We start from the raw sequence: 27335 nt of genomic DNA, 5'->3' as shown, positions 1-27335 counted from the left end.
CCCGCTTACCTGGTATGATGACTTGGGCAGGTGTTGAGTAGATTGTTCACTTTCAATGCCTGCGTTGTCTCTGCCGCAGTCAACATATGATCCACGAATATATGTCATCGACAAGGGTGACACCCAAAGTAAGGCTACCTTTGCGGCTCCGGTGTACCTAGTGACAAATAAAAACATCCAGAGTACGTGCAAGTCCTCGAGAGAAGCAAGGGCCAGGTTTACGTCCACTATATCAATCAGGATAAGCGGCTAGATGAATGGATAGACGAGAGGGATTGCAGACCGGCGGAAGACATGTCAGAACGGAGAGACGGGAGATCAAGAAAACGAAAACGACATACGTCGGCCTCCAGCGGATTAGGCTCTCACAGTGACGATACCCTGCCGCTTCATGAAGAGGACGTGCCTTTAACAGAAGAGGAGATTGACCTTCAGACACACAAACAAATTACCGCTCAGCGGAACTTTGAAACGGTGCATTTTGGGAACTGGCAGATAAAGACTTGGTACGTGTGCCTTGCCTTCTTTTACTCGTGTTGTATCGTTCAAGCCTACTGCCAGGTATTTTTCTCCATACCCGCTCACCGACGAAGAAGAAGTATCCCAGCCTTCAACAGGTACAGGACCAAGAATCCCTGGAGTTGCACGAACAACTGCGCGGTCGCATGGGAGAACTGTTGACATCCTAGCTGGTGGACTACACCGGTACCATAGCGATGGCCAAAGAGCGGATCTGTACGTCTGTGATATGTGTTTTAAATATATGGCAGATCCCGCTTCTTGGGAGTTGCACAAGGTGGGCTCTAGTCCGTTAAGCAACCTGACTCTGAATAACGAACGACACTAGAAACAATGTGAGGTCAAGCACCCTCCTGGGCGCAAAGTCTACCAGAGAGGTTCACAGACAATTTGGGAGGTTGATGGTTCTATTCAAAAGGTATGTTAATCTATAGTCCATCCCCTCATAGGTGCTTACGAAGGAAACCAGCTTTACTGTCAAAATTTGGCGTTGTTCGGAAAACTGTTCATTGACGTCAAAACGTTATTTTTCGATTGCGATAATTGTGGGTGGCTTTAAACATGGGTGCTTTTAACCTGACACTTTGTAGTCCTCTTTTATATATTAACAGATGCTTTACCTACATGCGATATCATGCTTGGCTTCTTCTCTAAAGTGAGCTACTTTTTGTCTAACCACGCTGGAACCTGTCTTGACATAGATTGCAGGAAAAAATATCTTATGATGGTTACAACCTTGCTTGCATAATGACACTTCCCCCATACCAGCGACAAGGCTACGGCTCTATGATGATCGAATTTAGTGCGTAATATCCGCTATTTGGTGCCCTCTCTCCGTTTATCTTTGCGCACAGGTTATGAACTTTCACGACGGTCTGGCAAAGTTGGTACTCCCGAGAGACCTTTATCAGATCTGGGGCTACGAAGTTATCTCGCGTTTTGGGTGGCACGTATCATTCGTTACTTCCGGTACCACAGTTTTGTTATTCGCACAATTAGATCTCTAACTAGAGCTCATTACCAGCCGCGTACTATCAGCACTTCCTCCCGAAATACCTCGCATTCGAACAGTAGGAGACTTGCCAAACCTATCAAAGTCCTCAATAGGTGAACTAGAGGACACGAGCAAGCGAAAAAAGCGAATGAAAGGGCGGGACGGTGAACTCGTTGACCCCGTGAAAAGTGCATCGCCGTTGATCACTTTTGATGGTAAGTGCAAGCACTAGTTTCTATCGATTAACCGTCTAAACTAGCTATCTACAGACCCTACCTTCACAGTAAATCGAGTTTTTGAGATTGTTCAACGCGAAGACGGCGCTGCCGAAATCCACGTCAGTGTGCATTGCACATTAAACGACATCGCTCGAGCAACAAATCTGCGCATCGAAGATGCAGCATTCGCATTGAATGAATGCGGTCTGTTGATGCGGCGCCTGACTCGCAGCGACGAAAATGAGACGATTGTCGTCACGAGAGAACTGGTAGAGAAAGTTGCAGAGGAGAGAAAGGTGAAGATAGCGGTTTTGAGTCTGAATCATGTATTACTGGATAATGATTGACGTGCTCCGCGGAATCTGAGGTTGATTGTACAGTCATACTCTCTGAGCGATCTACGACCCAAGGGTCAGATGTTTATTCCTCGCCATTTCCATATAGGAAATAAGAAACCATGGACCCATGTTATGTTAATCCTTTCCAAAAGACTCGGCACCCTCCCAAGAACCCCAACACCCATAAACATTCGCCAACTGACCGTGTTCAACCTTCAGGGCAGTCCTCCTCATTGGCCCCAAAGGCGGAAAGTCGTACAAAGCTTTAATCACATCCTCGATCGAAGTGGAAGTGAGCAATATCACCTTCGCAGAAGGTTTTAATACTTGTCTGAGAGTCCGAATAACCTTCACGTTTGTGGCCTTTCGTATACAATTAGATGTTAGGCCCTGTCAGTAATGCCCACTCCAGGAAAGTTATATACGATGACACGGACCTCATTCAGGAACGGGGGATCAAGGACGACTACGTCAAAAGATTCCCTAAGTTCTTTGGGAAATTTATCTGGTTCATTGAGATCGTATGGAATATACTGTGAAGGCGCCAAAATCGCAAAGCGCTCGTCGACCTCCAGCAATCGGGTATTGGTTCGAGGGTATAGATGTTGAAACGCGACAAATGCTGTAGGTGAAGAAATGAAACCAATCGAGGCTCGAGGGCAGGGTTCTAGTTTATTTATTAGGTTCGCCAAACGGTTCGCGAACGAAGTGCTATACCTATTGAAAAAAAACTATTAAGCTTGTGCTTCTTATAGAGGGCATTGAGCTTGGAGACAATTACACGGTCCGTAGCCATTTTCCCAATGTAAGAAACTTACCAGAACTGGCTCAGTTGCCAATCTTCTCCAAAGGCACGGCGGTACTCATCTACGCTCATCATGGGTTTCTCAACAGTTGCACGAATAAAACTACCGTCCGAAGTGTGAGCTAAATCGCCTTCAGCCTTAAGTTGCTGAAACATTTGCTCCTCCTCCGCTTTATTCGATAGAAACTCATCCAAGAGGGCCAGAGTGTTTGGATCGAGAGAGGGTGGAGAATGAGACAGGTCGGAGCGGGGAGAATCTGGCGTCGGGATGTCGATAAAGCTGACCATCTTTGATAGCAGATAGCCAGGAGAAAGGGACAACTTTTTTTTTTCTTTTGGACATGTTTGTTATTCGGTATCGGCCCGATGCCATCGGTTCATAATTAGACCAGCCAATTTTAGCGACGGAAGAGAAGGGCTTGGCCCGATTATCGTCATTCTCCTCCGTCACCCCTTCCGCCACCTCTCCGTCATGCCTTCCAAAAAGCGAGTTGTGGTTCTCATTTCTGGTTCTGGTTCGTTGTGTTTAAAGTCCCTATGTCGAGTGGAATTCATCCTACCCTAGGCACAAATCTTCAGGCCCTCATTGATGCTCAGGACACGCCTGCCCTACCAAACGCAGAACTTGTTCTTGTGATCTCGAATCGAAAAAATGCTTATGGCTTGACGCGGGCTTCTTCTGCCAACCCCCCAATCCCAACTGCATATCTCGCTCTCCAGCCATATCTGAAAAAGTACCCAGAGAAGACCAGAGAGGACTATGACGTAGAGATCGCACGGATGGTAGTGAACGCGAAGCCCGACATTGTTGTTCTCGCGGGTTGGATGCACATTCTCAGCGAAAAATTCATCGAGATTGTGGAAGGTCGCTTATCATTAAGCGGCCTCGAACCTCCTACGATATCGATACCCGTGATCAATCTTCATCCCGCTCTTCCCGGTGCGTTTGATGGTGCAAATGCGATCGAAAGGGCGTACGAAGCGTTTCAGAAAGGAGAAATTGAACACACTGGCTGCATGGTCCACCGGGTGGTCAAGGACGTGGACAGGGGTGAGCCAATCGTAGTCAGAGACGTTAAAATTGAAAAAGGAGAGCTCCTGGAGGCTTTTGAGGAAAGACTACATCGTGTCGAACACGAAATTATAGTACAGGCCACGAAAATAATGCTAGAGGAGTACGTCTTTTTCTTCTGTCCAGGTAACACTCTCGAGGCCCTGGCGCTGATTCTCTCAACAGAAACCGATTGCTTATGTAGATCTACTTCGTCTTTCTCTTTTTTCTTCTACCCAACATGAGGGAGAAGCAGAGAAAACCCCCGACCCACTCGAACTGCAGATCGACACGTGCAAGTTGAGAATTGTCCACTTTGAAGTTGATTCTGTCATATTGTATTGTCCTTTTCACTGAATGCGCAACCAATGGGAGGGGTGATAAGTCACTTGTGATTCGCATGCGTTAGATTCTTCCACTGTTTACGTTAATGGGCCCTGTATCGGGTGAGATATGTGGCTTTCCAAGTATCAAGTCGAAGCTCCCGTAGAAGGAGGAGTTCTATTAATTCAACTTACAGCTTCATGCCAATTTCATCATGATCAGCCACTTATGTCACACCCTTTCTCCCTGTCTTGATCTCCGCCATGTCAAAATACATCCTACCCCATGCGCTCCAAGTTCCAGCTATCAAGAAACTCCAAAACAAGCGCATCGTCCTTGCTTCAAGCAGCCCCAGGAGGAAGGAAATTCTTCAAACTCTTGTTCATATTTCCATCAACTTATAGTTGAACAAAAATTCAAATTGATTCCAGGGTTTGACCCCCGATATCGTGGCTTCAACATTCGAAGAAAACCTTCCTTTGAGTTCTTTTGAGGATATTCATGAATATCCCGTGGCAACTGCAACACATAAAGCAGTCGAAGTCTATGAACGTTTAATCGTGAGTGTTGATGCTCTAGGATTGAGCACCTCCTAAACATGACTTTTAGAGAGAGGATCCTGACAACCCACCAGATCTCGTCATCGCAGGTGAGTGTTGGCATTTTTTGTTTTGTGATTGCACTAATCTCTATTGATAGCTGATACTGTCGTCTTTACACATGCTCAGCCTTCTATATCTCAGACTTCATATGCCGACCTCCCTCAAGTGGAACAACAGCTCTTAGAGAAGCCAACTGACAAAGAGGACAACTTTAGAATGCTCATGGACCTGAATGGAGGCGTTTGTGAAGTGGTCACCGGTGTTACCGTCGGTCAGTAACCACCTAGCTTGCCATGGTCTTGCCAGACCTCCTGATCGCTCATCTAGTCTTCCCTGTGATATATGCTCCCGGCTACGTCACTAAGTACGCGCGCATTCATCTATCTTCGAGTTCTAATAACATGGCTTTATAGGTCTATTGACGAGCGAACTCTGGTTTATTTTGCCGACAATCCCAAACATATTGTCCGAGCGTATGCCGACAATGGAGAAGGTATTGATCGCGCCGGAGGATTTGCTATCCAGGTAAGCCATACTTGTCATCGTTCGTCCAGTATTCTTAATCGAAGCTATTCATACAGGGTCTTGGAGGGATGCTGATACGCAAGGTTGACGGTGACTATAATAACGTGGTTGGATTCCCTGCGGCATCATTTTTCAAACTTCTCGATATCATGGTAGAAGAGGATCCAGACTTCTTGGAAATTTAAACGCACTTGGATGAGGAATGGCCATGTAAACGCGTACCCTCGATTACAACCTATCCGTAAGCTCACATGTTCATTGTCCAGTATATTACTGTCTGCATTTATTTGAAGGTGTATACCCAGTGTCGGTGAAGCAGCATAAAGGGCCAATATGAACGAGATTTTATTAGTCCTTTCGCTTCCCCACTTCTCCATTCTAATGATAAACCGAATCCAGCTCATGCGTCTCATGATTATAGAAGATTTCGACTCCCGGACTATTGATTGATCCATTTTTTTAATCACTTTCCCCTCTACAGTTCGCATTCATTGATTTACCATCTCATTCATTCATATGACATTAACAACCACCAGCAAGAGGAAAGTAATACTCAAGATTTTGATTCGAATAAACCGCTGTCATTTTGGTACCGACATCATACACGTTGGACTCATGAATCGCCAGTTTAAGCTAGTTTGAGGTCCTGGATATAGTGATCAGCACCTCTTTTCAAATTCAAGCTCAGGATACTGATACCTTTTCAATCAACTTCCTTGCTATAGGATGGAAATAATTCTTTGCTTTCATAAACGTTTCGACAGCAACGTCATGATTAACCTTCGAGATCGAACGGAATGTGGGTCTACAGAACTTCATACGGCCTTTGATTATGCCAGTGCCATCGTCGCCTATGACCCACTTGGCTGCTTCGACCGCAAAGTGCTGAGCCGCTGGACTGCTGGCATCTTGTAAAGCCACCCCGTAGAAACGGAGGCGAATTTCAGCATTCGATGTTGAAGAAACGCCATACAACCGCCCGAGATGGAGAATTAAGTCCGAAGGCAGGGGTGAATAGGATTGCAGTTTTTCCAGGAACACAACTGCGATATCAAGTTGAGCGAATAACCTTGGGATAAATAAGAGCTCTTTCGCCTACCGATTTGATTGGCATCGAATTTTTGAAGGTCAGTCTCTTTAAAATCCAGCCGGGGTATATCCGTCGTAGAGCGAGCCTCATCCCAACGCTTCGCGAGGGCATACGCCTGTGTTGCCAAAGTGGTATCAAACTTTAATTGAACAGGCAATTCGGTACCCTCGCCATAAAACCAGGCCTGACCCAGAACTTCCAGTCAGACTCTTATTGATGGGCACACTGAACTCGAAGACGCACGTCCCAGTCAATGTTGTTCAAAGCTTTGATTTTATCCGGTTGGTCTTTAAAATAACCATACAGGTGGCTCTTCCAATCTTCTGTGCGGATGCTTTTACCTATGAACGTTGACACGTAGTCTTTGACATATGGCAAAAAGACATCCAAGCCTCCCAACGTTTGCTCTGTAGAGTATGTTAAGAGAGTGCTGCTTAATCAAGCAGAACTAACCGATGTAGAAAAGGAAATTAGCACCCTTTTCGTAGGGAATACTGCTGTAGGCGTCGTCGGGGTCCTCCCCTTTCTCGAATCCAATGATAAGCCGTTGATATTTGGGCCTATCTTTGTATTCCTCCAATGCGTCTCTAAGGGCCCGATTTCCTATGAGGTAAGAGAACCCGCGGTGTGCCGGTGAATGGAGGAATTGCTGAAGAACCCGCTCCATGTATGTTGTCCATCCTTCATTGAGCCAGAAATGAGAGGCTTCCGCGTGTCTGCTGAAATTTCAGAAAATCAAAGCCGGTAACAGACGTAGGCTGGACGCACGTAACACCATTTCCAAACCAAGAATGGGTTAGCTCATGGACCACTACATCGACCAGAGTGCGGTCGCCGGTTACGAGGGCTAATCAACGAAGTCAACAACTTGACATGAATATGGAGGGAAAAAGTGCCGACTAGGTGTGAGGAAAGTCAAGCATGCATTCTCCTGTAAATCAGTTTAGTTGAAACTTGCGAAAGTTCAGGATATCAAAATACAGACCATGCCACCATATGGAAAAGACGGAGGTAGAACAAGAAGATCATACACTCCAAAGCCATACGGAATGACGAGGCTCTCTTCTTTCGCTAAAAACTTTGTCGTATCTTCACTGAACTCCCAGTACGCGGCATCCAACAGTTCTGGTTCCGTCCAGATACCGCTTGTCCATGTCTTTCCCTCGTGCTGTGGGAAGGAACGGAAGTGAATGTTACCCGCGGCAATTGCGATGAGGTATGTCGCAATAGGCACCGGCTGACACCTTGGGTAAGCCAAACACTACGCTTCCTGAACACTGACGCAATTCACCTGATTATAAGAATAGATTATTTCGTCTTTACCGATAATTTTGCCACCATGCGGAGGACCGTCAGCTGGAGGTGAAACCCGAATAGCCGAAAGGAGGACAGGAAGTACAGATTTAACTTTCGCCGAGTATGTCTAAGCAGGACTTTAGTAACATATTCGAGGTAAACAAAATTACCATCGTTCATACAATCTTGGCAGAAGGACTATCTGATATCAACAGCCGCATCAGATTGTATCTGGACGCAGAATCTCCGTTTCATGACGTACCTTGTAATGGCGCCAATGCCCTGGAATAGATCGGTTGACATTGACTGAAGAGGTAAGGAAACTGTTTTCCTTGCGTTTGCCTAAGATGATACACGATGCACAAGCCTGTATATTGCAACCAATTTCAATGCACTTACTCTTTCTCAAGCCACTGAAGAGCCATGCTATTGGGGGATGTCTGATATTGGATTTGAACGCGTAATTTCGCGCCTTTGGATAATCCTGATGGTAGTGATACATGAAGGGCGGATCCCATAACTTCATGTTTCGGCTTGAGATCGAACTGGAACGGTAAAACAGTGTAAGGATGGCCTAGAAAAGTCAACCTCGATGTTTAACATACAGACGTTGCCTTTCCTTCGATGGAGACCCCATCTATTGTCAAATCATTCGTGTCAAATCTGGTAGATCCGATAAGCGATAGAATTGTTTTACACAAACATGAAATACAGACATGGCTTCATGAACGTTTTCCGCTTTGATAGTCAGTTGATGGACGGCACTACCTTGGATAATACGATTTTCAAAGTCGAGTCTCCAATCGAACTCAACATGCTCCGTTGCCACCTTGTCGTAATTGGATTGAGTCGTTGGGTCCATGGTGCAGGTGCAAGATTGTTAATCGTGGCGATCACAGGCTGATACTGTATTTTAAATACATATGGAGTATCCACGCTTATTTTGGTCAATATACCACGGGATACCATGATAAGTAATATTAATCCTGCGAACTATCTTGAAAGATTTGTTACATGTGGAAAAGTACAACTTAATACTAGGTAAAACCCTCGTCCCAATTATTAGAGTATCGCAAAATTGAAATCGAAGAAAGCGTAATTCATTAAGCGGCATCATTAGCTCATCCCTCAAGCGTCCGCCTTCGAATCGGATGGCCTGCATTGATTTATACTTCAGTGTGATGTATTTTCTGATGAATGACCATTACTCACGTGTTATCATCCGGAGTAGTATCTGTCTGATCAGTGACACGCCAGTAAATCATCGGCAGAGCAAAGAAGAGGCCAGCCAAGAGAATAACCCAAGTGGAAACGAATAAGTTCATGTATCTAGTCGAATTGCGTCAAGACACGAATCCAGATGGAGGCTAGGGGAAAAAGGCAACTCACGGTTCTTTGCGACTGTCCGCAGCCCAGGCTCCTGCGGCTCCTGCAGATTGGATAGATTTATCTAGGGTTCAATCAGTAACGCGTTATGACTATCTGCGAATATTAGGAGAAGCTCACAAAATCCAATGAGGTATGCTAGTGTGGAAGCGTCGTTCGACATGGCGCCCATGATCCAATACGTCGTTACTTGCCATGTAGCGTCCAAAATGCCACACATGATATACAGCATAATTCTTCCTCCGTACGGCGCATCAAAGATATCCATCCTGATATCAGTCTTGCTAAGTGACTCGCGGGTATATTGCCTGTACAGCAATTGAATTAGTCACGTTTCTTTCTGGCTCGACTTGTACTCACCTCTGATAAAAGTAGCCCCAGATGTGGACGACCCATATAAGAGCAAAGAGAATACCCCAGCCAGTGAAGGCCCTGATTCTTCGACGAAGGCGCTTGCTGTCGAGGACCAATCCGACGAGAATCGACCCCACAATTTGTGCCAGCCAGTATACGACGTTGTTCAAGGCACGCGCTCTGATGTTGAAGATGGCACCGTTGTAGTCAGTGAATTCTATGGTTATGAGCATTAGTAGTTGAGTAATATCGATGTAAGGTGATATTCATACGCCAAGTGTAGAACCAGTTTGAAGCAAGGAACATAGGGAACAGCAATATGATCATAGGATCTTTCCTAATGGCGCGGGGGAGCCTCATGAGTTCTGTCCTCCAAGAAGGTTGTTTGGAGACGGTAACTTTCGTTCCATCTGATCTGATCATATTCTTCGGATCTACCATGACAAGGGGGAGGATAGTCCCACATAGTGTAAGGACCAAAAACCCAATCTTTCGATACGTTAGTCTTCTGATACTCTATAAAGGGGTAAATTCGACTGACATATGTCCCATTTCCAACTGGAGGTGCTTATGTTTAGAATTGCACAGCCAATATTTCGAACCGATAAACGTACCTGCGTTGGCCTACAATAAATAAGGTCAATACATGTGAAACCACGAATGCCAGGAGGACGAACCTTGGAATTGTAATTTGTGCCGAGGGATACAGATGCCCCAACAACTCCGCCCAAGTTGAAAATGGCCCAGAAGATACTGATGTAGCGACCTTTCTGAATTTCTGTTGGGTATGCTAACATGAGGGAACCCTGAGCAGTCCATAGCAGACCAGCACATATTCCAAGGATAGCGCCAGCCCCGACCACGAAACCGCGGGCATTGGAGTGGATGTTCAAAGCCCTGTGAGAAAAGTTCAAAACATCAGTCAATCGTTCATGTAGTTGGTGACACTCACAGATATGAACCAATGTACAGGGCATAACCACAGCTTCCAATGAATAAAGTGAGCCGGGCACCAAGTATATTGTTTATGGATCTGTAAAATTATATCAATTAGGCATTGGTCGAGTGACCATACAAGATGCGAAAGAGATGATACGCATACCCAGCAAAAAATGCGGCGACCGAAAACGTAGCATTAAGTGCCACGTTTGCATGATCGTTAGTTATGGGGTCGACTTGGCCACCTCCTCCCAATCCAGTAAGGGCGTTGAAGAGACCTGTTACGGCGTGTCAGCGATCATCATTACCAGTCTTGAGACTAGCTCATACCTGGACACATGAAACAAACGAGGCCAAGTATCGTCACCTGCGTAGCTTCAGATTCGTCGCCGATGAGAAAGAAAAAAATATAGGACCTGAGTTAATGGGTGAGAATACAGTCCCCTGAGCCCTTTGGGGCGTTCATAATAGACCTGAGAACTTGTATCAGTGCCGTCGGGTTTCTCTTGGTCGTTCATGTCGGGACGATAGGGAGGAAAGGCTCGGGATAAGAGCAAACCGAAGGGCAGGGGGTCCGCAAGGATTGCAGCATAAGACCCGGTTGTTTATGTATTCATCCTGTGGGGCGAACCTGGGGCGAACCATAGGATAAATGCAGCCGTGGAATCAATCTGGGCAGTTCACTACCGTATCTTGTGACACAGTTCGTTTTTGGGCAGTGTGCGCGTGCTGATCTGGAGTTTGACCAGGAAAACCATGTGGGAGCCCAGTCAGAACCTGGGAACCCTTACATACGAACAGATTCCCCGCATGCTGCCCTGGTGCAATGTCCGATAGACCCCCGGAAACATCTCTCAAAGCCGTCTTCCGGACCACCAGTTCCTATGCGGACAAAAATTGACCAACTGGCCTTAATCTCCTTAATCTCTCCGTGTTTTCTCAAATTGCATCCGGAAATCGGTCCGGCATCGAGGGCACCAGATTGTCGCGGGCTTTCAAGTCGTTTCCACGTAGTAGTATTACACCGTGCAAGTATCATTCGAAGTGATTAGCACTGAGTACTGAGTGCAGAGCTGTGAGCCGCGGATTTGCGACCGACGTTTTACTTGAAGCTGAAGTAACAATATGGGAGACAGTCAAACCCTGCGCATATGCCCGTCTCTAGCTTTCTGTAAAAATAGCAAGCATTGTGCGACGGCAATCATATTCCGGTCAAGCCTTCAAGGCGCCCCGGCACTAGCTTGGCAAGATGCGGAATGTGGGGAGGAGGTGACCTGGAGATGATTTCGTGACCATGAATGAAATTAGTTGCGACAAAAGGGTCAGTGTTTTTGTTATATATATACAAGTATATACCATATGGTTTTACCAGTTGAAAATATGCAGAATGTTGAGGGTCAAACCTAAGGATAATTCTATTTGGAGGCTGAAACGGAGTAATGCATATGTTCGTGGTATCAGGGGTCCGCTTGTGTCTGTTGATGCGGGTTGGTCGCCTGCAATAAATGGATCAATGTCTGTATCTGCAAAAATACCCTGCATGGAACAACATGGTTCAGTGGTTCAAGCTCAGGTTAAACCCGGCTATACCCAACCAGCACACGCAGCCGTGCCTTTGGATCGTAGATTTTAATCATTGCATGGCCACCAGTGACGCGAATATAATTAAAACATGAAACTAACGCCGTAAAAGCATCAAATCGTACTACGATATGATGTTTTTCCGGTTATCGTAGCATCTCCAACTCTATATGTTAGTTGGGCCACTGGCGATATGATCAAAAGGTCAGTCAGGACATCTGTATAGTTAACCACCGCACTAAGTGCTGCCCAGTGATTTAATCTATTGTCATACAGTTGTATAATTGGACCGTGCATGTTGCCCGAGACGGAACCCCCCTGTTCATCTATTCTCTGGCTGCCTTAATAGAAGCCTCGATCGGTGTGCACGACCATGCGTAAAGATCCCAAAGGGGCCTGAGAGCATTTAAGCTTATTACGATGTGAACGCAAATATCTCATCAAGTGAATGTTGAAATGTATTTCACAAGGAATGTCACATTGGCACTATCAAAATATAGAAAAACGACTTGCCACCGCGGCGGATATTCTCCGTCCAGGGAAAATGCATGCTCTGCGCTCCCCAAACAGCGGGAACATCCTCTAGCAATATATACATCTCTATTTGCGTACACATACAATTGAAACCGTATATAAGCCTCAGCAGAAAACCACCGTGTAAAATGTACCCGACACTCAAATCCAGGCGCACATACAACAACGTCGACAATGAAGGCTGCTCCATACTGTACAGTTAGGTGTAGAAAAAGGAGAGTCATATTGCCCGTCCGCCGATCCTTGGTTGATGGACAGGCGCAAGGCCGAGTTGGAAGCTCTCGGCCTACTAGTTGTTGATTATCGGTGTATTATATGTGTACAGTAGGGAATAGCAAAGAATAGCACATGAATCAGCTTTCACGATCTTCGTGATCACTAGACTGAGGTCTACAATTAAAGATTCAATACTCAAAATTAATAGTTCGCGCAAGAGATGGAAAAAAACACGCACGGAAAATCATCGGAGGAGTATGTATGATTCGTAACGCGCATATGGATAAGAGGAAGCGCAAAGACCAGGCCCGATGCGAGGAGAACCCATGTAGAAATGAACATGGTCATGTACCTAGATAAGTATCTCAGAAAGCGACATCAATCTTATCAAAGAACGAGGGCGTACGGTGTCTTTTTGGCGTCAGCACTCCAGGTACCTGCAGCGCCGGCTGACTGAATTGACTTATCTGTGGGCTGACATGCTTAAAAGGAAAACAGCTGTGATAGGAAGCACTTACAGAAACCTGTGAAGTATGCCAATTTACTCGGATTGTTGGACATAGCTCCCAATAGCCAATAGACGGCCGTTTGCCACATAGAATCGAGGAAACCATAGAAGATATACAGGATAGCCCGTCCTGCATATCCATGGTCAAAGATATCAAGTTTGTGGGTAACAGAGTCTCTGGTATAATTCCTGATCGCGTCATTTTGTCAGTCGATTGTCCAATAAGAAGGTAAAAGCACCGTACTTTTGATAGAAATATGCCCAAGTGTGGACCACGAATACCATCACCAGAAGAATGATCCAACCAGTGAATGCACGAAAACGTCGAGACAGATTTCTTTGATCGAGGATGAATCCTATAGAGAGCGAGCCAATAATCTGGGCCAGCCAGTACATAAGGTTATTTAGAGAACGCGCGCGGATGTTGAACAGGGCATTGTTGTATTCATTAAACTCTGTATAGACCGGTAAATAGCGTGATAATTGATAGTAAGGTTAATTAAACTTACGCCACGTGTAGAACCAGTTCGATGCAAGGAACATGGGGAATAGTAAGAGAACATATGGATCTTCCCTGAAGGTGATCCAGAGTCCCAGAAACTCAGTCTTCCATGATGGGTTACGAGGAGTCGTCACCCGTGTACCATCTAAACGGATAATCTTTGAAGGATCAGCCATTACGAAGGGGATAGCGACTCCGATCAGCGTCAGAATAAGGAAACCAATCTAAAGTTGTACATCATGAACTCTCAATTCTGTCCAAACCTAACGCGTGCTGGCTCACATAAGTCTCGTTGCCAACTGCAATTCATTGATAATACGGTTCGTTCAGCTCGAGCGTGACACCACGAATTCCAATACTGACCTGAATTAGCCTATCGTGATGAACATTATCAGTATCAGCGTCCAAACATGCAAGCCCGCATCACGTACTTGAGATTGATAGTTTTGCCCCAGAGAAACACTAGCCCCGACGACCGCGCCGAGATTGAAGATAGCCCAAAATACACTGATAAATAAACCCTTTTGGCTTTCCGTGGGATACGATAGCATGAGTGAACCTTGAGCGGTCCATAACAAACCAGCGCATAATCCAAGGATGGCCCCAGCTCCGATAACGAAGCCGCCTGCTTTAGGGTGGATGTTGATAGCCCTAATAATAGTCTGAGTATTTCGTAGGTATATGGATTCTCGATTAGTCAGAACTCACAAAAAAGATCCAATGTACAAAGGGTACCCCGCACTACCCAGTAGAAGAGTCCACCGTGGCCCTAACATATTGTTGACAGACCTTTTGGAGATTGAGAACATGAGCCGACATCACTGATGAAGATGATGGCTTTACCCGGCAAAAAAAGCACCCACTGCAAAAGTGGAGTACAAAGCCGAATTCGCATTGGCGCTGACTGCCGTGTCGATCTGTCCCCCTCCCCCAAGGCCATTCAAGGCATTGAAGAGGCCTTGCGCGGGTTTAGTGTCGCAAAAAAAGGGGGGAAAAGAAAACACAACACCCACCAGGACACATGAAGCAAACAAACCCCAACAAAATGACCTGGGTCAATGGGTTAAGGTATAACCCCTTGAGACCCTTTGGTCTCTCGAAGATCTGGACGGAACCTCCTTCGCTGGTTTCGAAATTAGATGATTTCTCAACTTCTGCCATAGGTGTAACGCCAGATAGACGGAGAAGACAGGGTTCCAGGCTTTAGCGGTTCGGATCCACCCAGTAATATATGGCAAAGGAACAATATATTTAGATTATGTGTGCACCTGGCATCTCGGAGAAGCAAGCCTGCCGAGAAAACGGTTGTAGCGGTGACCATTCTGGTGATGTGGGGATAGTATTAAGAGGAGTCCATATGACACCGAACGATAGTTTATGGCGACAATGAGGTGATGCCTGCTTTACTTGGGATGACTGGGCGTGTAGATTCGAGTGGCTAGCCCGTGAAACCTTGTGCAAGTGATGAAGTCACCGTATGTGGCAATATGGGGTAATACGGACGTATCCACTTTTAGTACTTCGTTTTGGCAGATGTTCCAGAACACATGGGGCAGTTGGCCCGGTGACTAGTCCCACAAGCCAATTCCCACTCCCTGACAGCGACAATGTTACAAACATACTGCTGCGGCTCGATCTACTGTTTTCTGAGCGGATCAGTCGAAATTTAGGTTGTACATCAGCATATGATACTGCCTTCCAACCTATTTTGCGTCTACCATACACCAGTGTGACGGGAAAGGGGCGGTTGTTATTTTTTCCATAACTTGAAGCTGAGTTGCCCTGTTGATTTGCAGGGGTCCCGGTCTACTTCCAGATGAGGACCTTTTTGCATGTGCAATGAAGTGGATTTTGGCTATTCCAAAAGAGATTTGGATTGGAGACAGAAAATGTAGACAGGAAGGTAAGTAGCCTATATGTACGCTATGCACTCCATCTTGATTACCGAGCCATGTTCCTCAGTGACGTCAAAGGAAAATCTTGATAATCGTCGTCGATATCTGACTTCCTCAGATACATCGTAAACCCAAACATCGAGCAATGCTTTAAACACTTCTTGGTCCTTAATATGTCGGTGTCGAAGATGGTCGACGACCCTTGGCACTAATATCAATGAATGGAGCGCTGCAGGTCATCGAACATGGCCCAGCAATGGAGAAATAGCTGACACTCCTTCAACAGAAATTGCATGGGTAGAGAAGCATGCAAGTGCAGCAACCGCCATTCACGACGACGAAGAGTGGTCAGTGGCAAGTCCTACACATCAGGACAATACTGCGAACATCGACTTTCAGATCAAAAACTAATGAACTTACATCGAGACATTTGACTAGAAAAAAAGGGAATTTTTTTTCTCGTATAAGCGAAGCCCATCAAATGTCAAGTCAAGATGCAAAAGACTACAGGAAACGAAAATTATAAACCATAAAGGGTAATAAAACGTCGATACGGAACATTCTATACAAAAAAACGAATGACCCTACACCAGAATAAAAAAGATTACTCTTGGTGAGCATCTGCACTGGTCGTAGTAGGGGCAACGGCGCGATTTTGGTTATTGATATTCGAGAGGACCGGTTTGAGGATGGTGAAGTAGGTAGCTTGTGCACCCTAAGCAACATTATGTAAATGAAGGGTAGCCACGCGAAAGCCGACTGGTAACACTCACGCGGGTGCCAGGCATCTGAAGCCAAATGATGAACACGGTCTTGAAGACATAATACCAGGGGAGATAGTAGAGGACAAGACGAATAGCAAAACTTTCTAAAAAGTTGAAAAAGCCGAAGACTACCCAGTAGGTCAACCATTGAATGTTATCATTATCAGAGGGTGTCTCAAGAGCTTTGAAGGAGAGGTATGCAGGGACGGCCCAGCCAACGAGGTTCGAAACGGGAGCCGCGAGGGGATTGAAGGTATGGAGGATGCCAACGACGACAAGAGTACCGAGGACAGCATAGCTTTTGGGAATCTGAGTGCGCTGCTCAAGGCGGACAAGGACGGGATACTTGGAAAGCTGTGGAGCGGGGTTAGAAAGAGAGATTAGAGGAGAGGAAAAGAAACAGACCTCCTTGTCGAGCTGGGCGACGTAGTGCTGAGCCTTGTTCTGGGCTTGGACGAAGACCGGGTGCTGCTGAAGTTTCTGGGTCGCAGACATGGTTGCTGTGGTGAGCGAGGGAGAGACCAGGAAGCGTGGCTTATGTTTGCAGTTTGCGCGTGTTTGTTGCAGCTGTGACGTCTCTGCTGGCGTGGCCGTCGTCATCCAGGATTCCAGATCACCACAATGGCCGACTATTTCGAAGCAAAGGTATTTCTCCAAGTCGTAAAAACATATCATATACGCCTGCTCATTCCTTGTTAGCGAACATTCGACGCCCTCCCAGCCTTTGCCCCGCTCATCCCAACCGACGCCCTCCCCTACCTCGCGCTTCTTCTCCTTGCTTCTACCTTTGGTCTCGCTTTCTACTTTACAACGTATGCTCCACTCATCTCTCCTAACACTTCGTTCCTTACCCATCACCTCAGTCTCAAAAAAGAGCCAGTCCCCCTCCGTGAACTCGCAGTAGCTTCCTCTGCTAGCCTCCTCGGTGGATTTGGCGTCGTCGCTTTATTTTGCAGCGTTGGCGTCTATGTCTGAACAATATATATACCCTAATTATTGACACGCCATCCATGCTTGCACGATGCACACTGTTCGCGAGTCAGTACAAGCTGTATCCCATGTCGTCAAACTCCTACTGTATAGAAGATCGTCGATCCCTCATCCGCACTGCGCAGCTAAATTTTTGTATCAATTTCCAAGCTCTGGTCTGCCAACCTTATCCACGCACCTGCATCTCTTTTGAATATGCCTCCATGTGGCCACAGGCTGGACATTTTTCTGATACCTAATTTCTTTTTATCAGACTGGTGGATTGAGATGTTTCTCACAAGCTCACCAGTGTCCCCTGGTCGCCCTTGTCGTGAAATTTTGTTTGTGTCTTTCTCTTCTGCCTCAGTGCTGAAGGAAACGCGTCTGGATGTGATCGTGTCGTTATAACGATATTATCATATGCTGGTCGAAATTATTCAAAAAATTGTGCTTCTGTCACAGACGGACGAGAACCCACAGCTAGCTGGTTCTTCGTGGCGGCATTGTTCGCATATGATACTATCTTCGCTATCTTTGGGTCTGCTGAGGAGCGTGCCGCACTCTGGGCAGAACAAAAGGGAACCTGACAGCAGTGGTAAAAAAACATAGCCACGCCACACGGGAGACTACACTGACCGATTTTATATGCCAAGGCCATAGAATAAAGGGAAAGCCACAAGATTTGATAGGAAGATGAAGATCACCGTCTCATGTGCCGAATTATATAGTGTGCCGAACTTGTTTCCGCGTTCCCACGCGGTTTCCACAAGAACAATTGCACAAAGCAAGCCCGCGTCGACAGAGATGCACTGAAATACAACGATGTCCTTATCCGTCAATTACCCTGCAGTGACTAGTTTGTCTCTTGTACTTCTCGGCTACCCCCTTCAGAACAATAGTACAGCAGCCGAACCTCCTGCTTCCGTCATGTTCTATTGTTTCATCTCAATCTGTACGTTTGTGGGTCCAGGTTTAGAAGAGTATATAATATCTGTCGCTTTACCTCTCGCCACTCGTTAGACGCACTCACTGTGTCCACCCACCCACCCTCTCTTTTTTAATTTTCCTTACACGCTGAGCGTGTTCTGTGCTCCTCCGTTTACTACTCCTCCCATTAATAGTCTCTACACGTCTTCATCTATCCCTTCCAGTCTTCATTATCCGACATGCTTTCTGACTCCGGTTTCGCTCGTGTCGTCTACACCCTCCGAATTGCCGATGCCCGCTGTTTTTCAGTGGCACGCAACACCCGAGTTGCCTACAAACCCACTCATCACGCCAAGAAACATTCTCTCATGCTCGGTTTGAGTGTTGACACCGACAAGGCCACAAAATTACCCGTCAGCCATGTCTCCGTCAAGCCTTACCCTCAAGTGGTGCAAACATATAGTCCAGTGATAGAGTCTACGACCTGCGTTACCACCATCCGAATTAACGGTCCTACCGCCCACGATTTACTCAATCTTAATGCTTCTCTCGTCGAGTACATTGCGAGGGTTGATCAATCCACATTGGACGACGAAAGATTGATGTATCCCTCCACTGCTGATTGTGATTTGCCTGTTGTTTGGAGACCCAAACCTGATGTTCCTTCGGACGTTGCTTCGCTTCGATCCTCTACCAGCGGATCCTCTTGCACATCCGTCTCTAGCTACGGCCTCATGACACCAGTTCGTATCCTCGACTGTTTCACGTCAATTACCAACCTAATTTTATCCATGATCACAGGATGATCGAGTAGAACAAACTCGTGGTCAATACAAACGCAAATCTACCGACATGGTGGATGGTTTTACTCTTGTAGATAAACGTCCCAAGGTATTATCTTCGTTTTCTCTCGGTCTGAGCCTTTAATTGATTGATATCTATGGCAGTACGGTCGAAAGGGTTGGATAGAAACTTTCCGCCGGCAGGAAACTCAACTTTAGAAGATCAGATCATGAATTCGATGCCGTCAATGACTTTTATACGACAGACATTCTTTTTGTTATTCTCCACACCCCGTTGCCCTTCGTTACGATTTAAACCCTCTTTTCATTAATTCGATTATATTCTAATACTGGTATCTGGTTGTATTATGCGTGTTCCGCGTTTATGAAGTGTTATAAAACGATTGAAAACCGAAGAACTTGTTTCACACCGGAAAGAAAAAATCATGGCTTGTCAAAAAATGGTAGTCAAGATACCTTCATCTTCATCATCGTAGGCACTTGCAGTCATAGCTTTGGGACCAGGTCCATTCTTCCCAAAGGTGAATCCGACCCAAACACCTCGACCCATTGGTTCCTCAATTTCCCTCACCATATCCACATTCTTCTGCTTCTCCTGTACTTCAGCATACTTGGCCATGTCGTCCTCCGACGTAAAATCATCATAATATCCAGTATCAACCTCGGAGTCGAGCGTAGGCACAAAAGGCGGACGAACGGTGCGGAGATCATCCCAAATCACACTTTTAAAAAACGGGTGTTCTGACAATTCCGAGAGGTTCGAATAGCGGACACTTGCATGAGCAATCAGTCTGGGATAGATAAGTCAAAATGAGTAAGATGCATTGTCAGTCCCTGTATTCACCTCGTGATCGCGTCCCAGGATACGTCACTCAGATTAAACACCTTATCGGCCGCCTCGTCATAATGAGGTCTTCGGAGGACCTTTGACCAATTTTTGAGGTTTGTCCATGTTTCTTCTGGTGTTTGCCCGTTGAAGGGTGGGAAGCCGGCCAAGAATTCGAACAATATGCAGCCCAGGGACCAGTAGTCAACCGAGTAAGTATAAGGTTTCCCTCTGAGAACTTCAGGTGCCTGGGAACTGTGCATCAGCTTCTTCACTTTTGTTAGGCTGACAATTCGCAACCGACCATATAGTCAGGGGAGCCCACTATAGAATCGGCGTAGCGAGGGTCTTCACCGCGGATGGACCGATAGATTGAACGACGTTCCATGGTCGATCGCTGTATAATTTGGTTGTCTTTGACCTTGTCAAGCTGGGAAAAGGGTCTCAATGAATCAACACGGATGCTGAAGACCCTGCTATCACCTTAATTTTCAGTGACTCAATACGTTGAGGATTCAATGCGCCAGTTGCCAGGCCAAAATCTGTCAGTTTGACGTGACCGGTACCATCGATCAAAAAGTTCTAAAAAAAAGTTTCAACACCAGCGTTGACAACATTGTATTGTTGAGTGCGCGTACCTCGGGCTTCAAATCACGATGAATATATCCGAGTTTGTGGAGTTCATTAACGGCAGCAAACATTTCACTGATATAGAAACGGGCGTGTGTTTCCCTGAGAACGCCAGAATTGTTGAGAAGCGTCCGGAAATCGCCTCCAGGAACATATTCCATGGCTAGGTAAACAAAGTGAGGATCCTGAAACGCATAGAGCAATCGCACAAGCCAGGGTGTCTTGGTAGCAGTGAGAATGTCACGTTCAACTAAAACGTGGCGAATCTATGGAGTGGTTTGAACATCGCAAAGGTTGTGATGTATGGATTGCGCTTGCCTCGTCCATCTTATGTAAAGTTCTCTTTCGCATTTTCTTGAGAGCGCAGACTTCACCAGAGTCTTGCTTCCGTGCAAGATAAACCTCGCCATAGCCTCCCTGTCCGACCTGAGCGATAATATGAAATTGGTTGACCTTGAGTCTCGTCCTACGTCGCCGGAGCAGCACTCGCTCGCGTCCACAGTAAGACTTGAATTCCTGCGCATATTCTGGGCCTCTGACACCTCTTGCCGTTGTGTCCATGTCGAACTTGGCTCTTCTCTGCTTCCGTGCAGTAAGGTAGCCCAGATTCTGAAAGTAATAGTCGAGGAAATCTGGGACGACATCAATAACTGCCGAGGTAAACCAAAAAGTCGATCTCTGCTCACAAAGCTGAGCTACAGTAGCTTTCCTCTTGACTTCTGCAGACTGGAGGAGTTCTCTTTCCCATTCTTTCATTGCTCCTTGTCTGAAAGTCAAACCAGCTTTGGCGGTCGCCATACGAACATCGGTCGTCGGTCTTGTTCCCATCGTGATTTTGATCAGGACTGGTTTATGAAGGATAGCTTGAAACCAACTTCAATTCAAACGTCAGAAATAGAACTGGACGACACGTGATCGTGTATACGTCCATGATGTCAAGTGAAGGAAAAAATACTTTTATCTTTATGGCCAAACGGCCCCGGCGCCCCATTGCTCCTCGCGAAGCTGATGAGAGTGACTATGAATCGCAATTACGAGCACAATACGAACGCATAAACCCCGAGCCATCTTGGGCTCAACAAGCCCGGAAGACATATCACAAAGAGCAGGACATTGAGGCTGAAAAAGGCGATGAAGGCGAAGGAAAGCAAGATAAATCATTATCTTCCGGCACCATTGCCATCGAACGTCTTCGGGACGTTAATATTTCGACTCAAAATGACTCTTCTGTCAATGTGGTCGCTTTTCATCCAAGTCCTAGGGTGCCCGTGCTATGTGTTGGGACTTCAGATCGTCGTGTACGATTATACAATGTGAACATTGCTTGTCGTCCTTCATCTCCATTCATTTATTCGTAGCTTCTAGGTCGATGGACACACATCTCCTCTCCTTCAAACACTTCATACACCCTCACTTCCACTCACATCCCCAACATCTGTACTATTCCATCCTTCCGGCTCTTCTATCCTTCTTTCAGGATCCCGTCCATTTTTCTTCACACACGACTTACAAACTGGAACAACAACACGACACGACCGTGGTTTATGGGGCACCACTTTTTCTCACTCTTCAGTCGAGTCCAGAGGCTTGAAACGCTCGAGGGACAGTCGTGAAGATGCCGAAACAATACATATGACAAGTTTCAATCCAACCGGTGAGATATTAGGTGTCGCTGGTGGGAAAGGTGCCCAAGTCCATCTCGTCGACTGGAAAAGTGGCGCTGGCCAAGTTATCGGTTCTCTGAAATGTGCCGGTGGAGGCAGTGTATCCGGTCTATGGTGGTTCGGTGGTTCCTCTTCCTCTGCTCAAAGTCTCGGCGAGACGTCCTCGAGAGACCATCTGGCCATTCTTACATCTGACGCAGAGGTATATTTGTGGGATGTTGCAGAGAGACGATGTGTGAAGAGGTGGAAAGACGAAGGTGGATACAGAGGTGCCGGACGAACGTTGGCTGGTACTCAAAGTGGAAATGGTTACATGGCTGTTGGGTATGTTGTTTCGATTACTCTCCCTACTCGTGTGTATCTTGATTCCAAGTTCAGATCGTCTTCTGGTCTTGTCAATTTCTACAATTCGACTTCATACTCGCTTCAAGAATCAACAAAAGACCCCAAACCTATCAAGTCGATAGGAAATCTCACCACCGCAATCTCAACCTTAAAATTTAATCATGATGCGCAACTACTAGCGATCGCTAGTCAAGAGAAAAAGGATTCCATGAGACTGGTAACGTTCTGTTCTTCACCTACTTGTTACGCCTCTCACGTCGAAACACCCTAACAGATTCACGTTCCCTCACTTACCGCGTTCGCCAATTGGCCGACTCAGAGTACGCCTCTAGGAAGTGTCTCGACTGTAGATTTCTCACCGGGAAGTGAATATGTGGCTATTGGAAACAAGAGAGGTAGAGTCCTATTGTACCATTTAAGAGAGTATGGTGTGGGTTTCTAAAGTGTCATGCGAAGAGTGTCCTTTGCCTTAGTCTACAAAAAAAAGTCCTAACCCAAAAAAAGAGATAAAGAAAATCATTAAGCCTTTCCAGACTTGACGTGATGTTTCGTCAATGAAATCATCAATGGAACAGCCCAAAAAGCATGTGCAACCCAAACCACTTTTTTCCACTCTCGTCAGAATTCGAAGGGGGGAAGTAAAGAAGGGGAAACTCAACTGGTGAAAGCGTTACTTGTCTCCGCTATGAGTTTAGGACCTTGTGATCCTTGATTTTGGATACTCGTATTAAAATCTTGTACCGTTTTACCGAACCACATGCGTAAAACCATAAACGCCGTCAATCCTATCAAAAAAAAGTCACTTTCAGTTTAAAAAAGAAAAAAAAAAAAAATTTATATATTGAATTTTTTTTACCAGTCATGAATCCCAAAAATCCCATACCAGCAGATAAACTCTGCATCAACGGTGATTCAAACGCCTTCCCCATCTTCCCCGGCATCTTTTCTCGAAATGAGATTAGAGTGAATGTGAGAAGGAAGACGACGTTGAGAGCGAGTGCGATGGAGATGAATATGGGTGTTGAGGGACTTGGAGCGTAGAGTAAGGTTGTTGGTGCGTTTGAAGGGAAAGGAGATAAATCTAAACGCGAAATGGAAATTGAGGTTTGAAGCCTCAAGGATGATTTGATTTGATATGGCTTACCGTATTGAGGAGATACACTTGCCAAAGTACAATTAAGCTGTGCATCATTATTACTCTTCACACAAGCACCTAAATCCAAATTTCCAAAAAAAAAATCTCCAAAAAAAAATCACCGTGACAAACCTAAAGACCCAACAAACAAACTCGGTCCATCCACCTCTCCCTCTCCCTCTCCCCGTCCTCCCATCAACAGGGCCACCGAAGGCACAACCCTCACCAAATCCACTCTCCCACTCAACACCAACGTCGGTGCCAAAAACGCCAAAATCTCAAGTACAGTAGCTGTCAGCGCTAGAACAGGAGCGAGATAAAGTGTAACTGCTTTTGATATTCCTGCTATCATTTTTTTTTTTGTTTGTTTGTTTTGTTGATTTGTTGAAAGGAGTAAGAGGCGCAGCCTCGAAAGATTATAGAGAAATAAAAAAAAGAGAGAGAGGAAAGGAGTGTAAGGGTGAAGATAATACGCAAGACCCAGTCAAGCTAAAAACCAACCCTTCCATCTTTTATACCCAACCAACTCTCGCTTCATTACCACAAAACTCATTGTCTTAAAATAGCCCAACGAACAACGAACAATGAACAAAGACTTCTTTTGTTCGTAACATTAACATGAATTCCCCTTACCAACGACAAGCAACACCTTAAATTCTCGCGTTGTAAACTGTAACCAATCTGTCACCCTAAAAATGAAGGAACCACCGACCCTCGCATTCCCACCCGAAAAAAAATACAACACACACACACACACACACAAAAAAAACAAAATATTCAATTACTAAACGAAAGAGAAAAAAACCTCCAACCCTAAAAACATGGTACGTTACTTTTTTTCACACATAGTTGTTGTTGTTGTTGTTGTTATTATTATCACTAAAGAAAAAAATTTGAAAAAAAAAACGAACGAGAAGAATGTTCACTCATACACAAACAAAGGAAAGAGAAGCAGGAAAAAAAAAATGAACACACCACCACCACCACCAAACTACCTCAAAAAATAAAATAAAAACACCAAAAACGACAAAAAGCAAAAGGTGAAGTAGAAGAAAAAGGATATATATATAAAGTGGGGGGGTGCAATGCCTTTGTATATCATTCATTCGTCCGTCCAAAGGAGTTTCAAATTCTCAAAAACTAAAAAAAAAAAAAAAAGGCAGAAAAAGCATGAACAAACGCTCTAACCACCAAAAAAATTGACAAAAGTAGGGAAAGGAGGGGTGGGGAGGGTATCTTAAAAAAGGAAAGGGAGTGGTTATTGTTTTATGATGACTCCGAAGAGAGATATGAAAAAAAGAAATCTTGCAATGGAATAGACCTTAGATCAGAGAGAGAGTGGAGAGGGGAAGGGGAAACAAACGATGCTTTGTAAAACACATAAAATGCATGATAGCAGAAAAAAAACCAAAAAAAACCCATCAAACGAAAAACTGAGTGCTATCACACTTGTTCAGCACATCCAATTCAGAAAAACCAACGAAACACGTACTGTATCCGACTAGCAGAGTGCACCTCCATCTCCTCCATCTTGTACGAATTCAACTCCTCCTTGATCCTCTGCGCCAAAGCCGGCGTCAACCGACTCCAAGTCGCAGGTTCACTCCTCCTATCATAAACACTAGAAGAAAATGTATCATAAACCGATAAACTCGTCGCAAACGCCAATTTCTTGGCAGGCGCAGTCGCCGATCGGTGAGTTAGCGTAGGTGCAGTCGACGGCACCATCGAGAGTGCCGGTGCAGAAGAATTGAGGGCTGGATGCTGGAATATCGAACTGGGCCTCTCATTGGGTGTGGGAGAAGGGGTATCAGGAAGGTCTTTGGGGGCCGCGTTAAATGTAGGATTCATGGGGGATGCAGTGTCAAATTTGAGAGGGGGAATCGAAGGTGCCGAGTTGGAATGACTTGAAGAGTGAGAGTTGTGTCGATGGAGGCCGTCAATGTGATCAGGATCCGGAGAAGGTATGCGAGCCAACGGACCAAGCTCTGCTTGGCCCGGGTGAGAATTGCAAGAGTTTGAACGAATGCGTGGCGCCGATGGATCACCAAAGAAACTTGCCTGGTCATAGGAACCGGCGTCTGGGAGAAGGAGGTTAGGGAGGTGGGTTGGAAAGAGGTCGTGATATACACACTTTTAAGAATTCCTCTCTTGGGAATTCGTGTTCGCTCGACGCTGCGTCGAGCATCCATGGCCCAGGGCTCGACGCCGTCGTGCTCTTCGAGGGAGACCTTGCCCATTCCGATACGAATGGTGAGATCTTCGTCTGTATCAGGAACATCCCACTCGTCTTCGTCGTCGTCCCAACCATCCATATTGTAAGAGTTGTTGTGGTGAGGGTCATAATGGCCATCATCACTGTCGTCGTCTTCCTCCTCGACGACGACTCTCGTGCCATCCTCGTTGACTCGGACGCCTCCCGAGTGCTTGACGGGTGAGCCCGCGCGCGTGGTGGTGTTCTTGTCCCACGCAGGGACACCAGCATCGGCAACGCCATTCACAGCAACTTGAGCTTCCTGTTGGGCCTTTGCTTTTGCGGCAGCTTCGGCCTTTGTCTTGAGGGTATGTTGGCGAGCGAGTTCTGCAGCTGGACTGAGGCCGTTGGCGTCGGCACCAATCACCCTGTCGAGTTCTGCGTGGACGTGGGAGACTTCTGCTTGGAGAGTGGGTGACTTTGCGGCTTTTTTGTCCTTTTTCTTCTGCTTGTCGGGCGTCTCCTTGTTTTTATCCTTAAAGATGGAGGTGATGCCGGCGAGGGAGTTGCGGCGGACGACGAGCTTGCTCATGGAGCCGAGCTTTCTGATCATGACGCTGGCACTGCTGACGGTGGAGGAGAGAGAGATGTTGTCTGTGCTGGCATTGAGCCTCGAGTTGAAGAGGGAAGCGGCACGGCTCTTCTTTTTAGTCTGGACGGTAACGGTGGATTCACCATCATCCGTGCGGGCGCCACTGGGAGTTTCTGGACGATCTGGAGTGGCCGGGGCTTTGCGCTTGGAATGAAAGGTGGAGGCTTTGATGGACTCGTCGTCGTCGTGTTCTTCAGTGATTTCGTCTTCCTTGAGGGCGCTGAAGGAAAAGGCGCGACGGATGCGGCCCTTGAGACCGTTGCGACCGATGCCTGCAGTGGCTTTGTTGGAGGAGTCGAGCATGGCGGCGAGATCGCTGTCATCGCGGGACATTCGCTTCTCGGAAGGGGTGAAGGGGCCCTGGGAGAGAGGGGAGGGGCGAGCGAGGCGGGGGGTGGAGGTGGGAGAGAGGGAGGAAGACGAGGAAGCAGCAGGAGAGGGGAGAGGAGGGAGAGGAGATGAGGAAGATGATTCTGTCGCCGTGGTGGTGGAGGGACGGGAGGAAGTATCAGAGGAAGAAAAAAAGGATTGCCACCCCCCCCTGGGTTTGGTAAAGAAGAGGAATATCCCCCCCCCCTCCAAGGCTAGGGGGGGGGGGAATGACTCATCCTCTCCCAAGGAAAAAATTACGCTGCTCACCCCCCTGGGTGGGGGAGAGAGGGGGAGAGATTTCCCCTCCCCCCCTCTCAGGTGCCTGGGGGGGAACCAACCTAACCCCCCCCCAAGAAAGATCCCTCATCTCCCCCCCC

The 27335-nt window shown here is 46.4% G+C and overlaps 14 protein-coding genes across 14 annotated transcripts; 5 read left to right on the top strand and 9 right to left on the bottom strand.

Annotated features, from left to right (window-relative positions):
- Positions 1-51: 51 nt before the first annotated feature.
- Positions 52-2111, top strand: AGABI2DRAFT_190087 (hypothetical protein). The gene is made up of 10 exons (XM_006454791.1): positions 52-128; positions 182-506; positions 562-796; positions 848-937; positions 989-1064; positions 1110-1174; positions 1228-1321; positions 1374-1488; positions 1544-1728; positions 1783-2111. Exons 1-10 carry the CDS (start codon positions 56-58, stop codon positions 2076-2078), a joined length of 1554 nt encoding a protein of 517 aa, XP_006454854.1. The 5' UTR covers positions 52-55; the 3' UTR covers positions 2079-2111.
- Positions 2112-2204: 93 nt separating this feature from the next.
- Positions 2205-3162, bottom strand: AGABI2DRAFT_198504 (hypothetical protein; the record flags this gene model as incomplete). The annotated part of the gene is made up of 3 exons (XM_006454790.1): positions 2205-2432; positions 2507-2786; positions 2888-3162. 3 exons carry the CDS (start codon positions 3160-3162, stop codon positions 2205-2207), a joined length of 783 nt encoding a protein of 260 aa, XP_006454853.1.
- A 184-nt stretch (positions 3163-3346) lies between these two features.
- Positions 3347-4130, top strand: AGABI2DRAFT_114583 (hypothetical protein; the record flags this gene model as incomplete). The annotated part of the gene is made up of 3 exons (XM_006454789.1): positions 3347-3389; positions 3440-4049; positions 4112-4130. The coding sequence occupies 3 exons, from the start codon at positions 3347-3349 to the stop codon at positions 4128-4130; spliced, it is 672 nt and encodes a 223-aa protein (XP_006454852.1).
- A 382-nt stretch (positions 4131-4512) lies between these two features.
- AGABI2DRAFT_62152 (hypothetical protein) lies at positions 4513-5561 on the top strand (the record flags this gene model as incomplete). The annotated part of the gene is made up of 7 exons (XM_006454788.1): positions 4513-4629; positions 4681-4809; positions 4859-4898; positions 4949-5095; positions 5179-5215; positions 5265-5376; positions 5433-5561. 7 exons carry the CDS (start codon positions 4513-4515, stop codon positions 5559-5561), a joined length of 711 nt encoding a protein of 236 aa, XP_006454851.1.
- Positions 5562-5941: 380 nt separating this feature from the next.
- AGABI2DRAFT_198496 (hypothetical protein) lies at positions 5942-8627 on the bottom strand. Its single transcript, XM_006454787.1, has 14 exons — positions 8479-8627; positions 8368-8425; positions 8162-8307; positions 8025-8104; positions 7945-7964; positions 7758-7889; positions 7452-7703; positions 7367-7397; positions 7235-7313; positions 6920-7182; positions 6710-6873; positions 6476-6650; positions 6076-6419; positions 5942-6022 (listed from the first exon to the last, which is right to left on the bottom strand). The coding sequence occupies exons 1-14, from the start codon at positions 8622-8624 to the stop codon at positions 6005-6007; spliced, it is 1908 nt and encodes a 635-aa protein (XP_006454850.1). The 5' UTR covers positions 8625-8627; the 3' UTR covers positions 5942-6004.
- Positions 8628-8716: 89 nt separating this feature from the next.
- AGABI2DRAFT_190083 (hypothetical protein) lies at positions 8717-11012 on the bottom strand. Its single transcript, XM_006454786.1, has 13 exons — positions 10858-11012; positions 10772-10808; positions 10605-10719; positions 10455-10535; positions 10180-10399; positions 10117-10126; positions 10044-10060; positions 9775-9991; positions 9509-9719; positions 9269-9456; positions 9152-9212; positions 8975-9091; positions 8717-8918 (listed from the first exon to the last, which is right to left on the bottom strand). Exons 1-13 carry the CDS (start codon positions 10957-10959, stop codon positions 8891-8893), a joined length of 1404 nt encoding a protein of 467 aa, XP_006454849.1. The 5' UTR covers positions 10960-11012; the 3' UTR covers positions 8717-8890.
- Positions 11013-12605: 1593 nt separating this feature from the next.
- On the bottom strand, positions 12606-14959 carry AGABI2DRAFT_215435 (hypothetical protein). The gene is made up of 12 exons (XM_006454785.1): positions 14796-14959; positions 14626-14740; positions 14491-14571; positions 14214-14433; positions 14146-14155; positions 14065-14081; positions 13790-14006; positions 13525-13735; positions 13291-13469; positions 13179-13239; positions 13011-13124; positions 12606-12946 (listed from the first exon to the last, which is right to left on the bottom strand). The coding sequence occupies exons 1-12, from the start codon at positions 14941-14943 to the stop codon at positions 12910-12912; spliced, it is 1410 nt and encodes a 469-aa protein (XP_006454848.1). The 5' UTR covers positions 14944-14959; the 3' UTR covers positions 12606-12909.
- A 1092-nt stretch (positions 14960-16051) lies between these two features.
- AGABI2DRAFT_215430 (hypothetical protein) lies at positions 16052-16959 on the bottom strand. The gene is made up of 3 exons (XM_006454784.1): positions 16847-16959; positions 16451-16795; positions 16052-16392 (listed from the first exon to the last, which is right to left on the bottom strand). The coding sequence occupies exons 1-3, from the start codon at positions 16934-16936 to the stop codon at positions 16282-16284; spliced, it is 546 nt and encodes a 181-aa protein (XP_006454847.1). The 5' UTR covers positions 16937-16959; the 3' UTR covers positions 16052-16281.
- Positions 16960-17059: 100 nt separating this feature from the next.
- Positions 17060-18092, bottom strand: AGABI2DRAFT_190080 (hypothetical protein). The gene is made up of 6 exons (XM_006454783.1): positions 18047-18092; positions 17889-17993; positions 17718-17833; positions 17610-17666; positions 17518-17556; positions 17060-17469 (listed from the first exon to the last, which is right to left on the bottom strand). Exons 1-6 carry the CDS (start codon positions 18066-18068, stop codon positions 17431-17433), a joined length of 378 nt encoding a protein of 125 aa, XP_006454846.1. The 5' UTR covers positions 18069-18092; the 3' UTR covers positions 17060-17430.
- A 328-nt stretch (positions 18093-18420) lies between these two features.
- On the top strand, positions 18421-19532 carry AGABI2DRAFT_176262 (hypothetical protein). Its single transcript, XM_006454782.1, has 3 exons — positions 18421-19080; positions 19139-19228; positions 19285-19532. Exons 1-3 carry the CDS (start codon positions 18577-18579, stop codon positions 19336-19338), a joined length of 648 nt encoding a protein of 215 aa, XP_006454845.1. The 5' UTR covers positions 18421-18576; the 3' UTR covers positions 19339-19532.
- Positions 19533-19573: 41 nt separating this feature from the next.
- On the bottom strand, positions 19574-21352 carry AGABI2DRAFT_148200 (hypothetical protein; the record flags this gene model as incomplete). The annotated part of the gene is made up of 7 exons (XM_006454781.1): positions 19574-19931; positions 19985-20214; positions 20271-20396; positions 20450-20548; positions 20605-20862; positions 20915-21228; positions 21283-21352. The coding sequence occupies 7 exons, from the start codon at positions 21350-21352 to the stop codon at positions 19574-19576; spliced, it is 1455 nt and encodes a 484-aa protein (XP_006454844.1).
- A 209-nt stretch (positions 21353-21561) lies between these two features.
- On the top strand, positions 21562-23107 carry AGABI2DRAFT_198478 (hypothetical protein; the record flags this gene model as incomplete). The annotated part of the gene is made up of 4 exons (XM_006454780.1): positions 21562-21909; positions 21962-22584; positions 22639-22822; positions 22880-23107. 4 exons carry the CDS (start codon positions 21562-21564, stop codon positions 23045-23047), a joined length of 1323 nt encoding a protein of 440 aa, XP_006454843.1. The 3' UTR covers positions 23048-23107.
- Positions 23108-23121: 14 nt separating this feature from the next.
- Positions 23122-24162, bottom strand: AGABI2DRAFT_215418 (hypothetical protein). Its single transcript, XM_006454779.1, has 5 exons — positions 23873-24162; positions 23750-23818; positions 23462-23686; positions 23265-23390; positions 23122-23207 (listed from the first exon to the last, which is right to left on the bottom strand). The coding sequence occupies exons 1-5, from the start codon at positions 24090-24092 to the stop codon at positions 23125-23127; spliced, it is 723 nt and encodes a 240-aa protein (XP_006454842.1). The 5' UTR covers positions 24093-24162; the 3' UTR covers positions 23122-23124.
- Positions 24163-25161: 999 nt separating this feature from the next.
- Positions 25162-26919, bottom strand: AGABI2DRAFT_114572 (hypothetical protein; the record flags this gene model as incomplete). Its single annotated transcript, XM_006454778.1, has 3 exons — positions 25162-25180; positions 25233-25821; positions 25875-26919. 3 exons carry the CDS (start codon positions 26917-26919, stop codon positions 25162-25164), a joined length of 1653 nt encoding a protein of 550 aa, XP_006454841.1.
- Positions 26920-27335: the final 416 nt, after the last annotated feature.

This window comes from Agaricus bisporus (genome assembly GCF_000300575.1).
Source record: "Agaricus bisporus var. bisporus H97 unplaced genomic scaffold AGABI2scaffold_1, whole genome shotgun sequence".
NCBI lineage: Eukaryota > Fungi > Basidiomycota > Agaricomycetes > Agaricales > Agaricaceae > Agaricus > Agaricus bisporus.
The sequence above is the reverse complement of the archived record's forward strand: the minus strand, read 5'-3'. Positions and strand labels throughout refer to the sequence as shown.